The following is a 26,212-nucleotide window of genomic DNA, read 5'->3' on the forward strand; positions in this document are numbered from 1 at the left end:
CAGCACAGTATATTATTTTTGCATGGTTTGGTTGTGATAGTACTGTATAGCATGCAATTTATGAGTTATTTGGCCAATGTACGGCACAATTATTTAGGCACCATACTTTATGGAACTTATTATTTGCCATGGTGTGGTTATGTGTACACTGTATGACTGTACACCACATGGAGAGGGGGCACGACAGAACGTTTTGCACAAGGCTTCATCCAACATAAGTCCTGCCCTGGGGCTGTCTGACAGCCCCACTGAAAAGACTGAGGTTCCTAGGCAGTGTACCCTAACAACCAAAACACTCGACTGCTCAGCTCAATGCCAGATTGGCTCTGGCACAGTTTTCTATTTATACAGAATGACATGTGAACTTATTGCTTACATGCTGATGGTATATACCCTCAACTTGGCTGTCAAAATGGGATCGAGCACCAAAGTTTTAATTACTTACAACCGTACTGATATTTCTTCTATTTGTTCTCGCAGACAAAGAGCGCAATGCATGTCATTTTAAGTGACCTCCACCGAGATGACTCCTTCAATATTATCACTTTCTCAGATGTGGTAAAAGTTTGGAAACCTGGCACATCCACCCAGGCAACGTATCAGAACATCAAGAGTGCTAAGGAGTATGTGAATAAGATTGAAGCTGACGGATGTAAGTAAGATGACTTCACCAAACTGCTGAGACATTAAGAAAATGTCATTAGTAAAAAAATCTCTGGAAAATGTATAAATGAGGATATTAGAGTATTTATCCTGGAAGGGAGTAGCGCAAACTTCATGTGTTCCTGGAAATCTCTGTCTGGGAAATAAAGTGCCAAGCAACTTCTCTGGTAAATTCGGCTTTGTGGATTTAATGGGAATTTTCAATGTTTGTATTAATGTGTAGGTGGAAGGAGCTGTAAAAGTTTATTTCTACCTGGTGATCTTCAGCCAGGTGCAGGGAGTTGTCATCCAGAGGTTTACATAGCAACCAGGCACAGACTCCTGGCCTAGCTCCCAGACAACCAAACCGGAAAATGCCTGGTTGCTTTTGCCGATCCTTTTTTTTTTTAGAATAGTCCTGGAGAATAAGGCAGATCAGCGAGCCTCTCACTGCTTGGACCCTCAGTAATCAGTTGTAATCTGTAGAGGAACCTTGCACAAAGTATTTAATTGCCCTGCAGCACCCCCACAGTAGAAATTAAGCATTACATGGCACCCATTTAAATCAATGGGCAGTCCATGTAATGCATAGATGTGCTTGGTACTCCAGAGACGTCCTTTATAGGCGCTCTCCAGAAGTGATGGAGGTCCCGAATTAACGAACTGATCTCTGCTGGATCAGCCAGAGATCTTATGTATACAGAGGGCCTCCCAACCGATGGCAGATCTAAGAAGGATCGGGCATATTGGTCTTCAACATGTCTGATCTTTAGTTCCTGCGGGAGATAAGCAGCTACCAGAGATGTCTGTCAGAAGATTACTCCCCTCTCCCCATTGAAATAAATAGCTGAGCCCAATCGTACATGTTTATGGTGGAGTTGGGAATAATAGCAGGTATTTATTGTGTATGACCAGCTTTAAGGTGGCCATATACGTTATCAATCATCCTCCAGATGCTGGCCTCCTCATATATTCGGCTCGGCCGAGCGTGCATGTGTACTCAGTGGGGAAAGGGCAATAAGCTGCTGCCAGACACCTTGAGCACAAAGAATATGGCATGATAAAACCCCAAAGTTGGGATATCCTCATACACATTAGATGGCTGGCTGGTCCCGCCAAAAATAGTGGGTTCGGCCGATGTTCATCTCATGTGTATGTGCACCGTTATACAGTAACCATGTTGTACAATGATAGTAGTACATGGCTCTTGCAGGACTTGTCTGAACCAATGGGTAGCAAATAAGATTATGATACAAAATATAATAGGACTGACAAAAACTAACAGTGTGTGTGTCTCTTTAGGGACTGATATTAATGGCGCAATCCTGGCTGCTGCTTCTATCTTCAACCAGACATCTCATAAACAGGAGAAAGGTAGAACAAAGCAGAAGATCCCTCTCATCATATTCCTGACAGATGGAGAGGCCACCTCTGGGGTTACAGCCTCCACCCGCATAATTCAAAATGCGCAAAAAGCCCTCAAGGGAACCACCTCACTATTTTGTCTAGCATTTGGCGAGGATGCTGACTACAACCTCATGCGTAGACTGTCTCTAGAGAACCGTGGTATAGCACGGCGAATCTATGAGTACTCTGATGCCACACTGCAGCTAAAGGGCTTTTACGATGAGATCGCAAGTCCTCTCCTCTTCGATATTGAGTTGGCTTATCTTGGAGAAACAGCTCAAAATGTAACACAGACCCTTTTCCCTAATTATTTTGAAGGCTCCGAGTTGGTAGTCACTGGCAAGCTAAAGTCCGGGTCTAAAAACCTTAAGGTTAGAATGACTGCGCATGACCAGAAAGAGAAGATCAGCTTAGAAAATGACATCACCATGGAGGACAATGCCACCCAATCCAGTTTTGGATGTTCAGGCAATGTGGATGAAATTCAGTGGTTTGTCCAGAGGCTTTGGGCCTATTTCACCATTCAGGACCTTCTACAGGCGAGGATTAAGGCAAATGACACTGTAGCTCGAAAGATACTAACCGAAAAAGCTACCAACTTGTCCCTTAAGTATAACTTTGTGACACCTGTTACTTCCCTTATTGTCGTAAAGCCTGATGATCCAGATGAACCAAGAACAACTCCAGCGACCACTACTTCGACTACTTCATTGCCAAGTACTGCAACACAATCTATTGCTATAACCTCGCATACTACAGTACCTATTACTACTCCGAGTATTCCTTTAGTCAAAGCAAAGACCACTTTAGTTGCCAGACCTACAAGGCCAGCCAATAAAACTTCCAGAACACCGATAACAGCCAAAATAAGTACAACGAGGCCAACCACTTCAAGACCATCAACGACTTCTCACGTTACAGGAACGAGAGGTCAAGCTACTGTAACTGCGGGAATTACCAAGATAACAACTATGGCCTCTCCTACTGGATCATTTCCAACTACTCACTCTAATTTCCACCACAATACCCTTCTGTCCCCTTCCAGTACACGTCATCCCAACAGCTTTACACCAAGAGTGACGACCGCATCCAAGACGGAGAAGCCTTCTTCCACCTTCTTGAATTCTGAAAGTCCAAACATCTCAATGGTTCCAAGTAGAGGTCCCAACATCTCCACTACAGAAATGGCACAAGAGATAGTGACGGGGAATCTTTCTGCTTCTTATATTAGTACTATTAAGCTGGATGAACGAGATAGGGATGGGGTACCAGAGCCCCTAACCACAGTGTTTGCGGCTTCTCTTCCCGTGAACCCCACTTCCCTGACGCTTCTTATTCTTCCTGATGATACTGAACTTGTACATGGGACCTTCTCATATCAAACATATGTGGAATCCCTAAATCCTCCTCCGGTTTACAGCTATTTTGAGGAGATTGCAGGTACTTTGTGTATTTATAACATAAAATGAGGGTTCTTCACATGGGTTGTTTCCAGGTTAAATACTATAAGGTGCCTTGAGACAAGGTTTAACTGACCCATTAGAGTACCAGAGGATCTTTCGTGGACCCAGGCTTTGACAGGGTTGTCTTCTGCTGGACCTTTGGTACCTATTTGTAGCTCTTTGGACCCCTCACTTACCACTAGGGTCTATTTCTTATGGGTTTATATACAAATAACCTATTAGATCATATTGGTGATATATCCTATGTGTGCAATGATAACAAAGTCTACAATGTGCATGTTCTGTATAGATGGAGGGTGGCCCCTTAGGATAAATTCCTCTTGTAGACCCAAGGAACCTCCTCTTCTATCATTCACACAGGAACCCTATATCTGCATCTCAGCTCTTTCTGTAACTCTGATAGACTTCAATGGTTAGGGCTGTACAGCCACCTCTCCATTCATTACTATGGGGAGAGCAGCTGGTGTGAATCAGTGAACGGGGGACATAGGACCTCCCTTCTCCTGACAAGTGATGGTCCTACAGTGTGTTTTTTTTTTCCAGAAACAGCTTGTCTTACTTGTCTATGGGTTGGGTCTGGTATTGCAGCTCCATTTAAATGAATGAGGCCGAGCTGCAATACCTGACACAACCCATGCACAAGAGTAGCGCTGTTTCTGGAAAAACGATACCCTTTTTCTTATCCCGGTTGATGCCTATAAGCATCCTTTGATGAGACCAAGAGAAGAATAGAAGTTATATCTCAGAAAAAGGACCGTTATTGTAAATGGCCACGCAGAGTTGTTTCTGCTGTTCTGTACATATTCCGTCTAGTGGTTAGGAAAGCAGCAGTGAACACAAGAGGAACATTCTAAGTCTTGCCAAAATCTGTGCACATCATTGGCACACGCCGGCATATTGTTGGCATGCACTGTGCACATTTACAGAAATAAACAACTGTCCAAATACTGAGATAGCAAATGTTAAATGACCATCGTAAATGGTTACGTGCACGCCATAAAACGGTTCTGTGTGTGTTCGCAGATCGCACTTATTGCAAGCTAAACACATTTTAAAGTGCAGACCGCCCGCCACCTCCGGAATAACCAATGAATTCTGTGGCTTTTTCTGAAAGTCAGCAGATAGAAATAAAAAGAAGAGCTGAAACCGTAAATATGCTGCACCGATCCAAAATCGGACCAAGCTGAGATTAAAAAACCAGTGCGCAGGGTCTCTTTTTTTTTTTTTTTTTAACCAGCAGCGCCACTTTTGTCTATGGGCTATGACCGGTATTGATGCCATTTTTTTTGTAAGGGTCTGTTCACATCTGCCTCAGTGTTTCCGTTGCTCTGCTCCATCAGAAGAGCAGAGCAACGAAAATACTGGAAGTGCTGGTTCCGTTGCATGGTGGACACCATCGGCGTCTGACGGAACCCATTGACTTTAATGGGTTCCGTAGGGTTTTTATTGGTGTCTGTCGTTTTCCTGCATGCTGTGCTATGGTTTCTGGTATTTTGGGCTTGATCTGCGATGGAGGCCCCTGACGGAGCTAGTTCAGCCCTCACATGGGTAATGCCCCTTACAGTGTATTTTGTTGTCGATTCTGAGAATTCAAGGCCTTTTTCAGAGCAAGTATCTACATATTTTCCTTGCAGAGAGAATAATAATCATGCAAAAAATATGGTGTCTTAATTTCGCAGGTTCTATTTATGACAGTGCCATCATAGGAAAAGCAGACATGGACTATGATACGGCTGACCTAATAGAAGCAGATATGGACTATGATACGGCTGACCTAATAGAAGCAGATATGGACTATGATATGGCAGACCTAATAGAAGCAGATATGGACTATGCCAGTGAGTATTGTAAAGGTCTATGAGGTTCATTGAAGGTAAATGTTTTTTGATACTGGTTCAAAGAGGATCTGTCCCCTCTCCTGACACGTCTGTTTTAGTAAATACTTGTATTCCCCATTTAAAAACAATTCTTGAGCATCTTTTCTTAAAACTATGCTTTGTGCCTATCCTCTGTTGTGCCTCCTGGAAATGTATGAATACATAGATAACTGGGAGTTATCTTTCCCCTTGTCAATGGGGCGTGTCTCTACACTATCTGACATTGTCCAATCAGTGATGACAGGGTCAGACTTTGTAGGGACACACCTAAGCGACAAGGGGAATGGTAACACCCAGTTGTCAGTTTATTCATACATTCGTACATATGGCACAATGCATCGGTCTAAGAAAAATTGAATTGTTGAATTCAGGGTTATTTATTGCTAAAAGAGGGGACACAAGACATAAGTAAATTCAGCAAGGTGCGACTCTGGCAGGCCAAAACAGCGCCACTCTTCTACATGGGCATGTCAGGTATTGCGGCTCATCTCCATTTAGTTGATAAGTTTGTACTGAATTGAATTATGTTATAAAATTGGTTTCTCAGCTTTACTGAGTGGCTTACCTGTAGCTGAACTATTGTATATTTTTACTTTGTAAAATAGGCGTTCCTCTCGGTGTACCTGGACTTCAGACCTTCATGTCTTCCGGTGAGGACTTTTAAATTAATTTATTTCAATTAAACATTTTGTAACCAATTTCACAGATGGTGGTCACCTGGCACATGTATTTGGGACGTTTCACACGATCTCCTCACATCCAAATCAAGCGTGAGCATGACTATGGCTAACACGTACATAGTCCTAACCACGTCCAAAAGAGAAAACAAAAATTTACAAATTTATTTTTGAATATTTGAAGTCTATCATGTACATATTGTTGAATTTGGTGACTGTACTAGGATATTCTGTTGTCACAGTTGACGGTGATCCACACTTTGTGGTGAACTTGCCTCAAATCCGGGAGAAGTTGTGTTTCACTCTAGATGGACGACCAGGGGATGTTCTGAAGCTCCTCTCTGATCCGGTTACAGGTATAGTTCTTGTACCTTACCTGCTTTTGATGAGATCCACTGTGTCCTCTGTGGTTGGACCAAGTTCCTCTAAACCACAAGGTGTAATGAATGGGAAGTGTCACCATGTCCCACAGGTGAGAGGAGAAGTAACCATCATACTGTATAAGCAAATACACAACAGTATATACTCAAAGACCCAGAGTCATGGACCGGTTAGGTCAAATTGAGAAAGTCAGGTGTCAGGAAACAGAGAAGTAACCAAAAAACATCATTGGAGTACGGTCCACAAGCATAGGTCATAACCTGAAGAAAATCAACATTTGTGATAAAATACTCAAGTACTGAAGGCACCATCATTTTATATATGTATCTGTCTATGTATGCCTCTTTACAGACTAGTTTACGGAGCGGCATTCACAATTTTGCTGGTTACTACTGGAATCTGTCGACAAGCTTGTCGTCAGACACACCCCTAAGGCCCCATGCATATGACCGTAGATTTCTTCCGTAATTACGGACCCATTCATTTCTATGGCTAACGGACACCTTCCCATATATCTACAGGACTTTATAATAGGAGCACGGTCAGCAAATGCGGATAACTGTCCGCAGCCGGCCGTGCCCATAATCACGGTCTTGTGCATGGGGCCTTATAGCTTAGCTGAGCTTTACATATGTCCGTTGATCTTGCCAGTTTCCTTCCCTCCCAGCCGGAGGGAAACTGATGTTAGAACGGATCCCATAGCTTTTTATGGGATCTGTCCTGCCACAGGAGACATCAGTTGTAGCTCCGTACAACGCTGAACCTATGCAGGAGCCAGATTCAAAAACTTTACCTGCAGCGTTTTTTGGTCCGGCTCCCAGGGCGGTCCAGCGCCGTAGCCTATCTATTTTAACTGTGGCCATATGAACGCCGGGTGCTGCTGCATCCACCTTCCGGCAGCACCCGGTGGGATTGCGGCCGGGGGTATGTCCCGCTGTCAACTGTAAGTGCGTCCTCAGGATGTCAGTGGCTACTGATTGAGCGGAATCCCCGTTGCCAATGATCTGGCCGGGGATTCCGCTCCTAGAGGAAACCCCTGAGGTTACTGTCCATATATGGACATTGACGTCAGGGGCTCCTCCTGGAGCGGAATCCCCAGCCAGAGTCGGCAATGGGGAATCCGCTCAAGGAGTAGCCACTGACATCACTGTCCATATATCGACAGTGGCGTCAGGGGCTCCCCCTGGAGGGAATCCCCGGCCACAGCATCGGCAATGCTCTGGCCGGGGATTCCTCTGCTAGAAGGACCTTCAGTGGCCTGTCTACAGTGGAAGGGGGGTAGCGCTATCTACAGGGGGGCGCTGTGTGGCGCCATCTACAGTGGGCGCTGTGTGGCGCCATCTACAGTGGGCGCTGTGTGGCACCATCGACAGTGGGTGCTGTGTGGCACCATCGACAGAGGGCTGTGTGACATTATCTACAGGAGGTGTGTGGCACTATATCCCGAGGGCAGTGTTTCATTATCTACACATGAAATTCATCTGTTTTTAAAAATGTGTCAAAAACGGAAAACACGTAACGGATACAGAACGGACGTCAAAAACTGACCTAGACGGCTGTTTTTAACATCCGACACCCGAACCCTGTTGTGTAAATCCTTGCGTGGGGTGGGGTGGGTTGGGTTGGGTAGGAGATGCTCCCTGGAGTTAGGGCTAGTGTTTGGCGTCTTTGCAGGCTCACAAGGCTGCGTCGAAGATCTGATCTGAGGTCAGTGGACAGCAGCTGCCTTCTGGGCTCTCTCTCTTGGCGCTGCACTGAATATGACACGCGTGACATTACAATGTGTGTGTCAGACTTCAGTGTAGTGTCAAGGCCGTAGCAGAGAAGGAGAGCCCTGACATGGTACACAACATGTATCCAATCTATCACAAACTATGCACCACTCTGATAAAATTGGCACATTTTCAGACCCTAGACTACCTTTTTGGTGGACCACTGTGGTAAAAACTGGTGACAACTAACGACAACTGATGGTTTTGTAGTAAAAATTGTGAAATAGCCTGATGGCAACGGATACATTTTTGAATCAGTTGTAATCACTTGAGACAAAAAAACTGATGCTGATGCAATTGATATATGTGAACACACCCTTATAATGCAGGGGGACAGTTAGTTTTCCCTACAACAGATTACTGTACAGTGCCTGGTGTAAAGACTTTCCCTCTAGGAATACACTTCCCCAGGACAAGCTCTGAGCAGACACTGAGCCAGCAAGAAATGCTGGAAGATTTTAGCTCCGAAGCCTGCAGGATTGTAAATGCAGCTCCTAACTATAAGACATGCTGTAAATATTGTAATGTATTTACATATTTTCTGTAGGTATCACTGTAAATGGACATTTGATGAAGGCTCCTCTGAGAATTGGCCATGAAAACCGTCTACGGACCTACCTGGATATCATTACCATCACCATTAACCAGCCACGGTTCAACTACACAGTCAACATCACTCTGGACAGTCTAATGCTTAGGGGAGAAAAACTGACCGTACTCCCTGTAAACCGGCCTGCCCTGCTGAGAAAGCCGAGACTGTCCATTAAGATCTCATCGTCCTCCAACATCACTGTGTGGATTGGTCATACTGTGGAGCTGCTGATCCTCTTTCATCACTACCAGCATCCAGCCTACCTACAGATGAACCACCTGGGCTTCTACATTGTGAGAGGAGATGGCTTGTCTTCCAGCTCCGGAGGCTTGCTAGGTAAGAACACACAACCGGATCACATATATTTGGGGGAGCAACATATGAATAGTGTTGCAGCCACCACTAGGGGGAGCTCACTGCATACATAGTTATACAGCTCCCATTGAAGTCAATGAGAGCAATATAAATACAAATGCTGCTAGCTCTCCCTTTTGGTGGCTGTCAGCAGACTTTGAGGGACACTTGACTGCTCTGCCAGGAGTCTATGAGGTGTCCCCTATTTTGTGACACTCTGGATCAATCTAGAGTATGCAGGTATGATATTAGGCAGTCTGGGTATTTTTTTCCCCACCCCCTAGTTTGAAAATGTGATGAACTGCAAGGTAGTCAGGTGTATTGGCTTACCGGTCACATTATTTCACCGGTAGTTGTTACGTTCCAGGCTACCATTGGGTCACATGATCTCAAATCTGACGATCCAAATCCTAGTGTTTGCTATAGGAACCGGAGGTTAGTCTCTCAATGCAAGTCCATGAGACTCACACCCAGACGCTGTAGGATTTAGGTTGTCAGAGTGGAGATCATGTGACCCAAAACAGAGCCGCTACCTGTAAAATAAAGCACCAGGTAAGCCAATACACTGGGCTACCTTACACTTCATTACATCTTCAAGTAAGGGAAGGGGGGCGGAATAAAATAGCCAGAGTGCTTATTTAAAGAGGACCGGTCAGCTTTCCTGACATGTCTGTTTCAGTAAATAATTGTATTTTCCCAATAATAAGGATTCTAGAGCTTTTTTCTGTGTTGTACCATTCCTCTGTTATTCCTCCTACAAATTTATGAATAAATTAACAACCGGGACGTTACCAGTTGGGGGTGTGTCCCTACACAGACTGATACTGTCCAATCAGTGCTGACACTCTCTCACTGTGTAGGGACACGCCTCTTTGAGAAGGCAAATGAAACACCCAGTTGTCAATTTATTCATACATTTCTAGGAGGAATAACAGAGGAACGCCACAACGCAAAGTTGTGAGAAAAGATGCTCCAGAATTATTATTTTTTCATGGGGAATATTTACTAAAACAGACATGTCAGGAGAGGGGACAGGCTAAGCAGTGAACTGAGACCCGTGTGGGAAAACAAAGGAAGTTGTGAAAGACAATTAAGTAAAAACTTTTTTTATATATATTTTTCAGGACAATTCCAAAACGCCCACATAGAAGTGACTGACCGGAAACAGGACAATGATTTGACCTTCTCTGGAACACTGAGGAGAGGCAATCACACGGCCCCAGCAACTCTTGTGGTAAAGTCCTTGAAGGATTCAACGGCACAGACGCACCTGTCTAAATGTTGGCTGGTAAAACACACAGACGTCGAGGAGATTCTAGATGGAAACTACCTCTCTTATGTAGTATCAGACCTTCAACACATGTAAAACCTCCATCCAGACATGTACTGATGTAGCAGAGCTGAATAAGTTACTTATCTGTTTATTTTGTGCACTGTGACAACTAAATTTACTCTGTAGAATTGTCTGCTGTCTTAAAGCCATAGATAACACATTGCGATATAACAATAACAAAATCGGCTCTGCTGCATCTGTACATACAGTGAAATTGTTTTAATCTGGCATCCGATAATCCAGAAAGTCCTATAATCTGGCACTTGTTTCAAGCACAGAACTGCAATTGAATATTCAGATATAAAAGGGACTGGTGTCTACCAATTGTGATCAAATTCACGCATTACTGGGAGGATTATTAAAGTCACAGGATTTAGTTTACTGTATATTAACAACTTTATGTCTTTGTATATTTATAGGAGAGAAGAAATGTATAAAATGTTGTAAAATGTATAATAGGAATGAATGAGGTTTTATGTAATACAGCTGTGCAATCTGTGGCTTTCCAGCTGTTGCAAAACTACAACTCCCAGCATGACCTGACAGCGACAGGCGGCTGGGAGTTGTAGTTTTGCAACAGCTGTAGAGCCCCAGGTTGAATACCACTGCCATACAGGAACGGAGGCCAAAGGCTGGAATCAGGTAGGGGTAAAGCTTTTTTTATACCCTATATTCTGCCCCTCTGCATAGATCCTGGTTTTCCATGGAGGGGCGGCAGTGCTACACACTATAGGGCATAAGGGCTGGTGATGTACATTAAAGGGATTACCTGAAATTAGCAGCAGTGCCACTCTTCTCCATGGGCTGTGCTTGGTATTGCAGTTTTCACTTGAATGGAGCGGAGATGCAATACCAGACACAGCCTATGGACAAGAGTGGCGCTGTTTCTGTAAGAAAACCAGATTTTTCTTTCTAAACTCAGATAATCTATTAATATGTTCCCCTTGCACCTTTGCCCAAACCACTGGTCACAGATTATCAGATAATAATCTATGTGATCATAACATAAACTGTTCAAATTCAGTTTAAATGGTCACAAAAAAAGTGGACTATCCATAGGAAGCAATGTGTGTGAACAAGGCCAACGAGTAGCAGCTTTTTTTTTAATTATTATAATAATAAAAATTGTTTTCATTGTGTAGACTGAACTTTTCCCCGATCCTTGTTACATATTTCAATAAACCAAGTACTGTGTTGTTCTGATGTAGTGTGGGACAGTAAAGTGCTGCTTTCTATACACGCACTGCATTAACAACACTGACACCTGCTGGTCACTGGAAGGTATAACCATAAGGCAATGATTACAAAAATTCTAATTGAAAATATTTTTAGCATATTCTAATACTTTCCATATTATGTTTTTTTTAAAAGCAAAAACATCCGAAATAAAAACAGCTCCCATTTATACAATGGCATGAAAAAAAAAAGTGTGCCAGCGTTGCCCATTGCAACCACTTAGGTTCCAGGTCAGGGGTGGCACTGTATATAAAAGGAAAGCAGCCATGTTTTTATAATCCTGGAAACTTCTTTAAAGGCGCCTGAGAGTAGAGAGGCAAATAGTGATCACTGTGTTACTGCTTCGGGAAAAGGGGAGGAGCCTGGAGGATGTAGTATGAGTCTTCCGTTACTACCTTCCTACGTTTAGGATCCACTTCTGGGTGAACAAGGATTTACAGGGATTGTCTGCTTTGGACAATCCTTTTTTGCTAGAATGCTCCGCCCCAATGATCAACTAATCTGTGGAGCAACCTGGCAGCAAGTGTTCAATTTCCCTGCAGCGCCACCACAGGACTAATGAAGCATTACAAAGTTTCAATTAAAAATCAATGGGCTGTCAGTGTAATGCACGGTCATGCTGGGTCCTCCAGAGCGACAGGGGCTTTTTGTAGCTGCTTTTTTCTCTGTATTATTGACAAAAGTCCTCAATGTTGGAACATGGATTTTCTAAACCCGACAACTCCTTTAGGCCTTGTTCACACAGTGCAGATTTGCTGCAAATGCCAGTATTTTTCATCTAAAACCAGGAATGGAACATAAACAGAAGAACTATATAAAGGAAGAAGGACTTCTTTCCTGGATCCAATTCTGGTGTTGAGTTGAAAAAGGCAAAATCTGCATCAAATCTGCACAGTGTGAACAAGGCCTAAATCACATTTTTGTCGCATGTCCCATTTTTTCCCCCTCCCGGCCTCACATCTCTTCCTAGTTATGTGGCTGTGAACACTACAGCTTCCTGCATTGTAACCTGAGGATCTCCAGGAGCTCAGCAGAGGTTCGCAGAATAAACACGAAGTTCCATTTTATTTTTCTTAAACCTTCTGAGAGAACAGAGAAATCATTGATGGCGGTGTGAGTGTCAGCTACCGGGTACGACAAATAAATAAACTTTCTACAATGACTTCACTATGCAGAAAAATGTGAAAAATGCAGAACTAGCAGCTTCACTAAACAGCGCTTTATCCCGGACGAGTCCCAAAGGAAAGCTTCAAAATGAATAATTTGTGTGGACTGAAAAAAAAAAAACAACCAGGAGGTACTGCAAACTTTTCTGGCGCTTCTTTCTCTCTTGTAAGATGTCCTTAAAAGGGTTAAAAAGGATTAGAAGAAAGAATCTATTTTTTTTTTAAGAAACAGCGCCACTCTTGTTCGTAGGCTGTGTCTGGTATTACAATCTTTCCCATTCAAGTGAATCGAGCTGAACTGCAGTACCAGACAGAGCACATGGACAAGGGTGGCGCTATTTCTAGAAAAAAGCAACCATGTTTTTCAAATCTTATACAATCTCTTAAAGGAGGAACCCCAGAGGCACATATGACAATTGTTCAAGGAAGCCCCATAGATACAGAATTGCTTATTAATAACAACCACGACTTATGTAAAGAAACGTATAACGTTTCCGTGTCTTCCCACAATTCCATGCACTGCAGCCCAGTATCACACCTCCCCCTCCTTTTTGGGCAAGAATGAAAGCTTTGTGTATCTATAGGTCCATGAATAGAATCCAGAATTGCAGTGTAGTCTGACACAAAAGCAGAACAGTGTTATTTAAGTTACTTCTATAGCGCCAGTGGCGTAGCTATAGGGGTCGCAGCGGTCGCAATTGCGACCGGGCCCTGAAGCCTGGGGGGCCCACGGCCCCCCCCACCACATTTTCGTGAGGTTACTTATGTAAAAACGCTGCATAAGCAGCATTAAAGTTGGACAGATGCCGTTTGCTAAAGGACCTTTAATGATGTCATGCCCATGTGACCTGATTCGCCTTTGAGGAACAGAAGCCACGCCCACCGATCAGGTCCTTCTATCACAGTATAGCAGCAGCAGAGTCGGCAGAAGAGAAGGCACGTCCACCTCTCAGGTCCTGGTGAGCGCTTCCTTAACCCCCTCTCTCCCTGCATCCCCCATTGTCTCTTCTTTACTTGTCTCTCCTGACCCCAACTCCTGTAGGGTTAGTTACATTTTTTAATTCACCATGCGTTTTGCTGCGATTTTCGTAATCGCGGCAAAAATGGCGCGGTTTTGCCGCGATTTTCGTAATCGCGGCAAAAATGGCGCGGTTTTGCCGCGATTATGAAATTTGCAGCAAACCACACCATTCATATTAGTACCCTATCTCCTACATAAGGAGATTGGCGCTATAATGTAGGTGACAGTAATGCTTTTTATTTAGAAAAACTATCTATTTTAAACCACTTTATGAGTGATTTTTAGCTTTATGCTAATAAGTTTCTTAATACCCAAGTGGGCGTGTTTTACTTTAGACCAAGTGGGCGTTGTACAGAGGAGTGCATGATGCTGACCAATCGGCATCATGCACTCCTCTCCATTCATTTACACTGCACTAGCGATATAGTTATATCACTATGTGCAGCTACATACACAAGCCCTAACATTACTAGTGTCCTGATAATGAATATACATGACCATCCAGCCTGCACGTCATGTGTACTCAGAATCCTGACACTTCTGAATCTTTTCTGTGAGATTTCCAGCAAGGGAAACGAAATCTCGTTTACCTCGTAATCTCGCGAGATTTCGTATCCGTTGCTGGAATCTCACAGAAAAGACTCAGAAGTGTCAGGATTCTGAGTACACATGACGTCCAGGCTGGATGGTCATGTGTATTCATTATCAGGACACTGTAGTAATGTTAGGGTTTGTGTATGTAGCTGCACATAGTGATATAACTATATCGCTAGCGCAGTGTAAATGAATGGAGAGGAGTGCATGATGCTGATTGGTCAGCGTCATGCACTCCTCTGTACAACGCCCACTTGGTCTAAAGTAAAAACACGCCCACTTGGGCATTAAGAAAGCTCATTAGCATAAACCAAAATCGCTAATAAAGTTGTAAAAATAGATTGTTTTTTTAAATAAAAAGCACTGCTGTCACCTACATTACAGCGCCGATCTCCTTATGTAGGAGATAGGGCACTTATAATGTGGTGACAGAGTCTCTTTAACTACGCCCCTGAGACCCAGCAATTGAGCTGAAAGCTGTGGGCCATCAGCCATTAACTGGGGGGGGGGGGCCCATGAAGGACTTTTGCATCGGGGCCCATGAGCCTTTAGCTACGCCCCTGTATAGCGCCAACATATTCCTTAGTGCTGTACAGAAGTTGTCCTCACTCACTGTCCCCATTGGGCTTACAATCTAAATTATAAGTGTATTAGTATAAGGGAAGCAGGCGGCGGGACGAGAAGAGACAGGGCAGATGGGTATGTGTGCATCCTGTTGGTGAATATGGCACTAGGGGAGAGACTGGCACAAAAACTTGTGGGCATGGGATAATTTTTATTAAATCCAGTTCGCTACAATATCACCGTTATTAGGCCACGTTCACACACACAGTTTTGATGCAGTTTTTGGCTCAGTTTTTTTTTTAGTCAAAGCCAGAAGTGGATCCAAAAGGAAGGAAAGGTAGAAAGAAAAGACTGATGCGTCGCTTTTCTTTTGTGTCCACGCATGGGTTTGGCTCAAAAAACAGCCAAAAACTGTGTGTGTGTGTGATCCTGGCATATGGCTATATTCACATGTTGCAGTTATATTGCATTTTTTGCTGCTATTTTTGCAAAATAGCAGCAAGATGCTGCGGTTTTGTGCAATTACCTGCAAAAAATGTGATATGACAGCGACATGTGAATATAGCCCAAGAAAAAAAAACTGCCCCCAAGGGGGGGGGGGGGATTTACACATGGAGGTTGTAATTATTTTTTTTTTACCAGGAGTGTATTTAAATAAAAGCAGAGGTAGTGTCTGTCCCTTATACTTTCACTCTATTTATTATTCACATCTAGTTCTGGCTTCAAAAACTGCATCATAAAACCTGATCAAAACTTCATGTGAATACACACTTATTTCTAATTTCAGACAAAAACTTTAACTATTTCTGTTCCAGAGTGCAGAAGGCAGCACTGGAGCCAATCAGATTTAACTCTCTGCTGGGTGGGGCTGGAAATGTATTAATTGGTTTGATGGGAGCAGGTGACGGGTCGCTGTACCTGTGTGGAGTGTGGAGCCGGGCAGAGGAGGTAATGGAAGTGTGTATATATATATATATATATATATATATATATATAAAAATAAATAATGGCTTCTCGCAGGGGTTGGATGGTCACTTTTTAGACATTGCCCGTTTTAAAAAAAATATCAAAGAAACTTGGAATTTGGTGCATTGGCTTCAGCTTTTTAGTACATATGTACCTCTATACCAAATGTTATATAATAGCGGGAAATGTCCCTATATATTGGAGAAGGGCTGGATGGAGACATGAGACTGCGGTATAGATTACTCTATAGGGTCTGGGTGGCGATGTGGGCGCGTATGACTGAATGGGTGCATTTGTGGCAGGATGCATGGCGGTGGGTTACGCCTTTTACGCTGGTTATTTTCCGCGTGTATTCGGCTTCTTTCACACTAGCGTTCGTATATATTTATCTCTCTTCCGTGAGAGAGGATCAAAACATTAAACGGATCGCAACGATTCCATTGATTTCAATGGTAATTCTTGTGTTTCAGTTGCTCTCCGTTTTTGGCTACATTCGCTAGATCTGTTTTTTTGACGGAAGCAAAAGTGCAATCTGCAGAACTTTTTGTTTCTGTGAAAAATACCTGAAACCTAACAAACGGAAAACAACCGAAACAAAAGAATTCCCATTGAAATCAACGGTAATTCTAACGGAACTGTTGCTTTCCGTTTAATGTTTCGATCCACCCTGACGAAAGAGAGGTAAACGGATACGAACGGTGGTGTGAACTTAGTCTTATCTCTGAATTACACTTATTGCTATCGTGGGTTCTATAGTCCTTGTACTTTATGCGCTTTGATATGGTGATTGAAGCGTTGTGTAATCCGTTATTGTATGTTCACACGGCAACGCAAAATACGTCTGAAATTACGGAGCTGTTTTCAGGCGAAAACAGCTCCTGAATTTCAGAAGTTTTTACAAGTACTCGTGTTTTTCGCGGCGTCTTTTACGGACGTAATTGGAGCTGGTTTTCATTGGAGTCAATGAAAAACGTCCCAAGAAGTGACATGCACTTCTTTGATGCGGTTGTATATTTACGCGCCGTCTTTTGTCAGCGTCGCGTAAAATTATACCTCGTCTGAACAGAACATCATAAGACTCATTGCAAGCAATGGGCAGTTGTTTGCAGGCGTATTGGAGCCGTCTTTTCAGGCGTAATTCGAGGCGTAAAACTCCTCCATTACGCCTGAAAATTGGTTGTGTGAACATACCCTTACTCTGATCTGTTTATTTCCATTTTGCATTGACACCAATGATGAAAATAACCCATCTTTTTTTTTTTTTAACGGATAAGTCAGGGTCTCGTTCTGACTTTCCGTAAGTTTCCGTCTCCATCACCATTGAGTCGACTGCGCTATTGATTCTGTCAAAACGACGGAACTCTTGCACAACTGAGACAAATGGAAACCATTGGCACTGGATCCGTCACCATTGAAATCAATGGTGATGGAAACAGAAACCTATGGTTTCCGTTAGTGTCAGTCAGGGCTCCGTTCTGACGGAACGCTCCGACAGAATGACGGAATAGAGACCTGACGCAGATGTGAACAAATCCAATCTGTCAAAATAATGGGTGACTAACATAACGGACGCGAACGGATGCAATTAAAAATCCCATTGATTTCAGGGCCGGGATCTCTCTACAACGTTAGAAAACAAAGGTGCGGGGACTAATCCAAATATCCTAGAGAGTAAATGATGGGGCAGTAAACAAGCACTAAAGCCGAGCGTCCATGTATTTCCAATATGGAGATAGAGGAGTCTGGCCGCAACTTTCTCCTATCAGCGTCTTATCTCCTTACTAACAAAAGGATGGGGCATGTTGAAAATCAACAGCCCAATCCTTCTCTCCCTTGACATCTGCCGTCGGGGAAGAGTTGGGACGCCGCCAATAGATGGTCGACTGGTACCACTGTAATCGGGGGGCTCGGCCGACATTCATCTAGTGTGTATTGCCTGTCCCTGTTTACTAGGGGTGCGGTGGTGTTCACCTAGACCAGATTAGGCCCCATGTTTTAATTTTTGCCATGGGCCCCTCACCTCTCCATGGCATTTAGTGACAGTGTGCCACTGGGTGCCAAAAATTTGACATTGGTGTGTTTTGCAACTGGGGATGTAAGTGGGAACTGAGCCGGTGTTATACACTTGTATTGGAGGGGGAGGCAATGCCCAATGTTTTTGTAGGATCGCACAGCATAAACCCTGCCCCCGTCATACAGCCATTAATATCTGCACAAACCGCCGGCCGCTAATCTGTAACCAGAATACTCTAATAATCTTTGATTGTGTAGTGATCGGTCATTACGAGGGACTGCAGATCATGGGATAAAAGGGCAGGACTCCTGCAGCGGTTGTACAAACGTATTATGTAGTATATGTTATTGGGTAATAAATATTGTATTGTGAGTGGCATCTTCAAGAATGCCCGCCAGTAACATTTCTTGCTAGTGATACTAAAATGGTGGTGAGCGTCACCCTGTTGGGGGGATATCACACATTCTGCCAGGCAGGTATACCAGTGCCAGTAAATCTCCGCCATTGTCGGTTGGTTTTCTAATGAGCTCTGCCCCTTTATATCTTTCACTAGCGGCCGGGTTCCGGATACCTGAGAGTCCATGGCCAGCAGTGTTCCCGTAGTGTTCCTGCTATTATCCTCCCTCGCTGTGTGGAGGGTCAGATCTGATCCAGACGCCAGAGAGATCGAGAAGGGAAGGGCCCAGCTACAGCTACTACAGAACTTCGCTCAACATCCACGCTATGGAGACTGCTGGAGGCGAGCGCTGCAGAGGGTGGACGTGGGGTGCAAGCAGCTCAATGAGGAGGAACAAAGCAGAATAGCGATCGCCTTCACCCACTGTCACTTGGAGAGGTGCTGTTGACCCTTGTTTTTCCTTAAAGACAAGTATAAAACAATATGGAACCCCAAGGCGGTGAGAATAAAGGGGTTATATGAGATGCAGGTCTGCTTTTTCTTCAGAAACAGCGCCACTCTTGGCTGTGGGTTGTGTCTGGTATTGCAGTGTTCAATAGAATATACCTGATCTGTAATACCAGCCGCAGCCTGTGGTCAAGAGTGGTGCTGTTTTTGGGGGGGGGAAAAAAGCAGACACTTTGTTTTTAATCTCATTCAACCCCTTTAATGGCAGAAGACACAAATAGCTGTAAATTCTGTTCAGCCCAGTTTTGGAGCTAAATTAATAGATTGGGATCAGGGTGTGACTACAGGGGGTGCAGAGGTTGGGCATTGGTGCCTAAGGGTGCTGAATTCTTTATCATATTTAAGGTACCACTGGTATAAACGGTAATTGATAGTCAGAGGGTCTGTCAGACACTTCACTTCGGGACCCGGTGGCGGGGGCGCAGAGGAGGAGTGGTACCTAAAGGGGCTTACAAGTTGCTCTTCCAGATAAGAAAGCACCATGGTAGGCCCGTTATAAATGTTGCATTGGGGCCCAGGAGTTTCAAGTGATCTCTCTGGGTTCATAAATTAGAGCACAAGTGGAGGGGTCACCCATAAGGCAGAATGATGACTGCTGTGATTTGGTTGAAGAAGGTGACATGGGAGTTATTGGGGTAACTCGCTGGTTACCATATGTAAACCGTAGTATGTAATGTATCCCCTATAGATCAGGCCGAGACTTCCCGGTCTGTACAGAGCGGAGCACGGTGCGGGACTGCACCCACACCATGGATTCTGTGGCATTTAATACATATACAGAGTTCTTCACCCATGCTCATAGTATCTGCTACTACCTGCAGAATGAGCTGTGGCAGGAGAAGACCCAGGACATTATCCTCAGGTAAGTGACGCCTGGCACCGTCCTAAATTGGCACATTCGGCATGTTTAAATGTCGGCCCAAAAAATTTAATTTCTGCCCCCTGTCCTGTATAAAGGAGCAGCCAGTTTGGAAGGCATCTCTGCAGCGCCATCTAGTGGAGTGATCCTACAAATACAGGGAGAATATTTGATAATACAAAAGGAAGTTGCTGTTTCTGTAATTCCCTCGTATCGTTAAACGTGGCTTTGTTTTAAGGGTATGTTCACACGGCAAACTAAAAACGGCGGTAAAATATGGAGCTGTTTTCAAGGAAAAATAGCCCCTGATTTTCAGCAGTTTTTAAAGCCTCAATCATTTTTTGATGCGTTTTTTTTACGCCCGTTTTTCTATTGACCCAATGAAAAACGGCTTAAAAAGTGACATGCGCTTCTTTTTACGAGGCATTTTTTACGTATCCTCTTTACAAACGGCCGTGTAAAAAAACCACCCCGTCGGAAACGAAATGCTGTTTTTCCCATTGAAATCAATGGGCAGATGTTAGGAGGCGTTCACCTTCTGTATTTTCAGCCATTTTTTTGGGGCGTTTATGTGCCGACAAGTGTGAACATACCCAAAACTGCCCCTAGCTGTGACTGGATCACTTTTTTAATGTTCGACTCATTCCCTTAATAATGGGTTTTCCTGTTCTGTTTAAAGTTTAATTGTTGCGTGATGAGAAGTTCTGTAACTGTCTAATAAACTTTGTGTTTCAAATATTCACCATTTTAAAGATCTCTGCCTGCTGTCAGTAAATGGAAACATTCTTATTTACAGTTGCATAGTCCTTTAGTTTATCAGAGGTCTGCCCTGTACCTGTGCCACACACTCTGGGCTGAACCGCTTTTCCTCCAGACTCCCCCATACACGCTGGGCTCAGCCGTACGAGCATGTGTTCTCAATGGGGAGGTGGGGGGGGGGGGGATAAGCTGTTGCCAGACACACCTGGCAGCAGCTTATCCTCTGCGGAAATATCCATCAGGGCGGATTCTACTTTCCCCTGACATCTGCCATAGGGGACGGTTATGACACAACCCCCCCCCCCCCCCCCCCCCCATAAGGCCTAATTCACATTAACATATTTTTGTCCGGTTTAACAGACCGCACGTTGACCCATACAAGTCAATGGGACTATTCGCACATCCGTTTTTCTTTCCATGGAGACTGTGCATTGCTGGAAACTTGATTCATGCCGTGTTCTGGTGCGTTTTTGCGGACCAGACTCTCCTATTAAAGTCTATGGTTGTGTGAAAAAAAAAAAGACCGCACACGGACGACATTTGTTTGTCCGTTTTTCACAGATCAGTTGCTAAAGAAATGAAGAAAAAAAATAAGTGAAAGCAGGAAGTGCTATCAGAGGAGAAACAAGGACGTGAAAAAATGGATGACACGTGGGTATTCAAATGCGTGAAAATGATGCAAATCTGATACGCTGGTGTGAATGAAGCCTAGGCCGCAAATCACGCCAAAATCGCCAGGTTTAGCCAACTTTCATCTAATATGTATGGGTACCCTGAGGCCCAATGCACGCTACTGTTTTTCTTCCGTAATTACGGACCCATTAATTTCTATGGGCAACGGACACCTTTCCGTATTTTTACGGATGGGGGTCCGTGCTGTAGAAATGATAGAACGTCATTTTTTTGTCCCTAATTATGGCACTGACTCCCCATAGAAGTTTAGGGGTCGCTTCCGTAATTACAGAAGCACTGCTATGCGACGCGAGTGGATTACCCTAGAGTCCTTCGTTTTTTTTGTGGATCTGTAAATACGGATGAATTATAGACCGTATTTATGGACACCGTTCCGTATATGTGGCTGATTTAGGGACGACTATAAATGACTACGGTTCCGTAGTATTTACGGATGGATGAAAAATACGGTCGTGTGCATGGGGCCTTAGTTGGACATGATCAGAAAGGACTTTCAGCCTCTGGATGTAAACTGGAATGTTCACATTCACTGACAGCAAGCAGAGACATTGAATGTGGCAATAAATTGAAACACAAAGTATGAGAAAGTTGCAAAACTGTAGATTTATATTTGAGCTTTATTTGGATGATTTTTCATGATTTCCTGCAGACTAACCGTGAATTCTGACAGCGTAGCCAAACAACTGGAAGCTACAAACATGATGGCAGAAGAAATGATGCAAGTCCAGAATGCCACCCTCCAGTCACAAGAAGAAATCCTCCGCAATGGGCACCTGCTGAAGAAAACCCTCCAAGAGTCCACAATAGGTCTGTAAAGTTTACATCCGCTGATAATGATACCGCATCTCTTGCCCAAGGCCAACCCTCTACCACTTATATGGATAAGGCCGGGTATGGCATGGTCTCAAAATATTTGGGCAATCGGCCCTGCCCAAGGTACCAGAGCATTAGAGGCCCATAACTCTCCACAGAAACGGAACCCAATAGTTTTATAGGAAGTTGGATTTTTAACATAAATCCTCCCAATCATTATAGACCACTTAATGCAGCTCCCCCTAGTGGTGCCAGCAGGAAACCAGATTATTTTTTTTTTTATTCTTTCCATTATATCTATGAAGAGTTGGGTACAATAATGACTATGAATGTCCTAAAGATTTCTCCAGGACTGTTGCCTCTTCTGCGTTCTAGGCGTGAGGCAAGCTTTTGAAGAGATGCAGCAATCGGCCAGCGAGCAGCGCCTGCTATTCTCCGAAATCTTTAACAGAATCACCTACTTGCACCAGTTTGTGGTGGGAGAATCGAACACCCTCTACTCTTTCCTGTACAACCTAATGGGTTGTGGTGCCGCTTTCTTGGTGACCTCCACTCAGCGAACTGCTTGTGCCAGGTAATCAAGACCCGTTACATTGGCAGTTGGCGCCATGTATGACTGGCAATGTAATACATCTGGATCTGACCTCTTTCCTCAGGCTGGGCTTGTTTGGTCTGGTGGCTGCCAACGTCTATACAGAGAGGATGATCTGCTCGTATATCTTGGGTGGCGTCCAGCCCAGCTATGACCAGACGGTGAGGGAACTTTTGGGCTAAAAGTTTAACTTTCCGAAGTTCCAAACCATTTTTTTTATTCTTCATGATCTGTCCCCAGGAGAATGTGACCTTCTGGATTGGAATAGCAAGAAAGATCTCCATTGCCCTTGGACTACTGGTTCTTCTTTATGTCTGTGTGTCACATCGGGATGTTCAGAAGCAGAGCTTGGAGGTGCTTCATGGACTTCAGGAGACTAAAGCGGAGCTGCAGAGCATTATACGGGAAGCCGGTAGTATATACCTCCTCACTGCTATTGTAGCCTTATAAATGTTTGTCCTGAGTAAATGGAAAAGTCTTGGGGTAAATGTCAAGTTAAAATAAGAGGCTTGTCCGGGACGGAAAAGCGTAAAACATAAAATAAAATGAGGTACAGAATTACAGGACATGGGAAATTAAACATTTAAAGTGGTTGAATGAGATTAGAAATAAACAGCGCCACTCGTGCCCTGAGGCTATGTCTAGTATTGCAGCTCTGCAACATTTAATTGAATGTTGCAATGCCAGACAGCCCATAAGCAAGAGTGGCGCAGTAAAAATACCATGCAAGAACGTTGCATGAAATACTAGTTACCATATGGCCAAGATTTTAATGTTTAAAGGGGTTGTTTAGAATTAGAAAAAAAAAACGTGGCTGCTTTCTCCTAAAAACAGCGCCACACCTGTTGACAGGTTGTGTATGGTATTGCAGCTCCGTCCCATTCACGTCCATCAAGTTGAGCTTTCAAAACGACAACCCATGGACAAGTGTGGCGCTGTTTTTGGAAATAGGATGCGATCTAATTCTGGGCAAACCCTCTAAATGTCCAGGACCTTGAAGTATCCCATAATCAAGAATACGCTCGCGTTGGGCAGAAGCATTGTTCGGGTCAGATGTATACCATACCTGGCATCCACCTGAAAAGGACATGTTGCAGGAGCAGTTTGAGGACAGCCCCATTTTTTAGCTTTTCTTAGCCAATCGGCGTTGTTTAAAACACTACTGATGATTTTGATTGGCTGAGAGCTGCTGACCTCAATGCTCCTCCCAGCTGTCCTTTTCAGCTGGATGCCCGGCCCAGCATACACCTCACCCAAGAATGCCAATGGCTCCTAAAACCATTAACTATTTTAACTCTTCATGGTAATCTTAAAGATGTCCTTGACTTAAAGTATTGTCTGTCATGACGGTGACGTGTACAAGTCGGTTAGGTTTCTAATGCAAGATCTTTGTGGCATCTCATCTAGTTTTATGCTTTGCCATATAAGACTGTTGCTTCTTTCTTTGTCTTAAATCAAGTGCCACCATTAAAGGCGTTACTGGCTTGTCTGGTATGTACTTGAACAGGAGGCCGAGCTGTAATACCAGGCACGACCAATAGATAAGAGTGGTGCTGTTTCGGGTGCAGGGGAAGCATATTTATTTTATTTATTTTTTCTAATATCAAAATGTAATCTAGATAAATACCATATTTCCTGTGCTATGAGGATAACGCTACCTATGATCCTATATCTGTAGAAAAGCTGCTCAACAAACCAGAGTATTTTCAAGAAAAGCTTCTGCTGAAGGAAGACTTGATGTTTGGAGATTCTGGGATTCCTGATCCTTCATTTATTCAGGATGTTCCCGGGAGTGACACCCTGAGGGACTCTATGTGCAGCGTGCAACTTGGTGAGGCGTGATTCTTCATATGTTCACACCTGATTATTTGAGGTAGATAACATTTGTGAGTCAAACAAAAAAAAAAAAAAAAAAAATCTAAAATATCCTACCGTTATGTGTACACAACTCCTATGCAAATCCATGTGTCGTCATGGTTACAGGCTACAAACAAGAAATCTGCTTTAACATTACCTTCCCAAGTAGTGCCCCCTATGCTGCATGTTCAGTGCCAATGTAACTAGACTACCAATGTTCTGTCTTCCAAAGCGCAAACTACAAGCACGCCAAAAAGAAGAGCTCGCTCTCGTTCACGCAGCGTCAGCCGCAGAAAGAGCTCTAGACCATCGGAGCCAGCAGTCTACAATATCCCCGTCACCCAGCCAACGGTGAGTGTGGCTCTAGTTACATAACTTATATACATTATGAGCATCTGGTAAATTGTGGAGATTAATTCCATAATATATATATTTTCTAACCGCTCCATATTTTTCTATTACAGAGCTCACAACCTTCACATGGCCATAGAATTAAATGAAAAATGATTTCTGCCTATAGCGACCACTAGGCGGTGCTCACTGATGACTTTATTAGGAGCTGTATCCATCTGTAGACAGTAAGCTCCCCCTAGTGGCAGCTGCAGGTAGCTGAAATTTTATCAAACGCTTTGGTTGTGTGAAGGAGATTTGGAGCTCTGCAGCAGAGACATCGGTACTTCCTATAGTTCTTTCTTTCCTGCAGACTCCACGTTACAACCTGCGCAGCGGGGATTCAATCGACCATTCAATGTCTGTGTTGTAAACTGTGTGGCCGCTCGCCTGTCATATACACTGACCTGTCTGAACACGCTTCAAGTGCAAGAGGGAGAATCAATGTCCTAAAATGAGTCTTTATTTTAACTTTCCTATTAAATAAAAGGTTTTTCAGAGATCGTATTTGGGCTTCTTCAAAAACACTGCAGTGGTTGCTACAGGAAGTACTGACATTTTGGTTGAAATGTTTGCGTTAATCCCGCAGGTCAGAGCAGAATAAGTAACAACAAGGGCATGTTCACACTGCTCATTTTCGGCCGTTTTCCGTGCCGTACATGTCCCGAAAAACGGCTGAAGCAGAACGCCTACGAACATCTGCCCATTGATTTCAATGGGAAATATGGCGTTCTGTTCCGAAGGGGCATTTTCCAAAAACAGCGCGTAAAAAGACGCCCGTGAAAGACTGCATGTCACTTTTTGGGCCGTTTTTCATTGACTCTAGATAAACGGCTCCGTGTTTTCAGACTTTTTTGGTTAAGCGTGTGAACATACCCTTAGGCTAGATTCACACGTAGCGTAAACACGGCAGCATTTACCGTAGCAGCAAAGTAAATGAGATTTCAACCACACGCTGCAGAAAAAACCCGCACAAAACACGCGCGGAAATGAACTTGAATGGGTTGCGAAAACTCTGCAAGATTTCCGCACTGAAAATCCAGACTGAAATGCCGCAGTGTTTATGCTGCATGGGAAATTCCACCCCGCATAAGATGGCGGCATCCGTGTGTGCTTTAAAGGTTACTTTGCTGCTATTGCCCTCAACTATCCAGACTCTGATATCCGTTTGAGAGTATCTCCTCCCCAGTAGTCACTGGTTCTTGTCCTTTTAGACTTTTTATTCTAGCATGGGGGTAATGCTGACGTGAAAGAATCAAAGTGGTCCCAGGACTCAGGCCGGGGTG

At 43.8% G+C, this 26,212-nt stretch overlaps 2 protein-coding genes across 5 annotated transcripts in view; both read left to right on the top strand.

The window, feature by feature from the left end:
* The window catches only part of ITIH6 (inter-alpha-trypsin inhibitor heavy chain family member 6), a 38,640-nt gene extending 26,939 nt beyond the window's left edge, over nt 1-11,701 (top strand). Inside the window, exons 8-14 of the mRNA XM_075835224.1 lie at nt 481-652; nt 1,945-3,489; nt 5,192-5,350; nt 5,995-6,039; nt 6,309-6,422; nt 8,767-9,147; nt 10,290-11,701. Of these exons, the coding sequence (XP_075691339.1) occupies nt 481-652; nt 1,945-3,489; nt 5,192-5,350; nt 5,995-6,039; nt 6,309-6,422; nt 8,767-9,147; nt 10,290-10,531 (2,658 nt within the window). The 3' untranslated portion in view covers nt 10,532-11,701. The remainder of the gene's footprint in view (nt 1-480; nt 653-1,944; nt 3,490-5,191; nt 5,351-5,994; nt 6,040-6,308; nt 6,423-8,766; nt 9,148-10,289) is intronic.
* Nucleotides 11,702-13,679: 1,978 nt separating this feature from the next.
* LOC142659274 (uncharacterized) lies at nt 13,680-25,428 on the top strand. 4 transcript variants are annotated; one of them, XM_075835231.1, is made up of 11 exons: nt 13,690-13,859; nt 15,895-16,027; nt 18,613-18,894; nt 19,652-19,825; nt 21,924-22,081; nt 22,463-22,661; nt 22,744-22,840; nt 22,920-23,091; nt 24,358-24,510; nt 24,769-24,887; nt 25,240-25,428. In XM_075835231.1, exons 3-11 carry the CDS (start codon nt 18,641-18,643, stop codon nt 25,297-25,299), a joined length of 1,386 nt encoding a protein of 461 aa, XP_075691346.1. In that variant the 5' UTR covers nt 13,690-13,859; nt 15,895-16,027; nt 18,613-18,640; the 3' UTR covers nt 25,300-25,428. The 4 variants fall into 4 exon arrangements, with proteins under 4 accessions (XP_075691348.1, XP_075691347.1, XP_075691346.1 ...); XM_075835232.1 differs by lacking the exon at nt 15,895-16,027 and having other exon boundaries at nt 13,684-13,859; nt 25,001-25,428; XM_075835230.1 differs by lacking the exon at nt 15,895-16,027 and having other exon boundaries at nt 13,692-13,859.
* Nucleotides 25,429-26,212: the final 784 nt, after the last annotated feature.

This window comes from Rhinoderma darwinii, chromosome 8 (assembly GCF_050947455.1).
Source record: "Rhinoderma darwinii isolate aRhiDar2 chromosome 8, aRhiDar2.hap1, whole genome shotgun sequence".
Taxonomy (NCBI): Eukaryota; Metazoa; Chordata; class Amphibia; order Anura; family Rhinodermatidae; genus Rhinoderma; species Rhinoderma darwinii.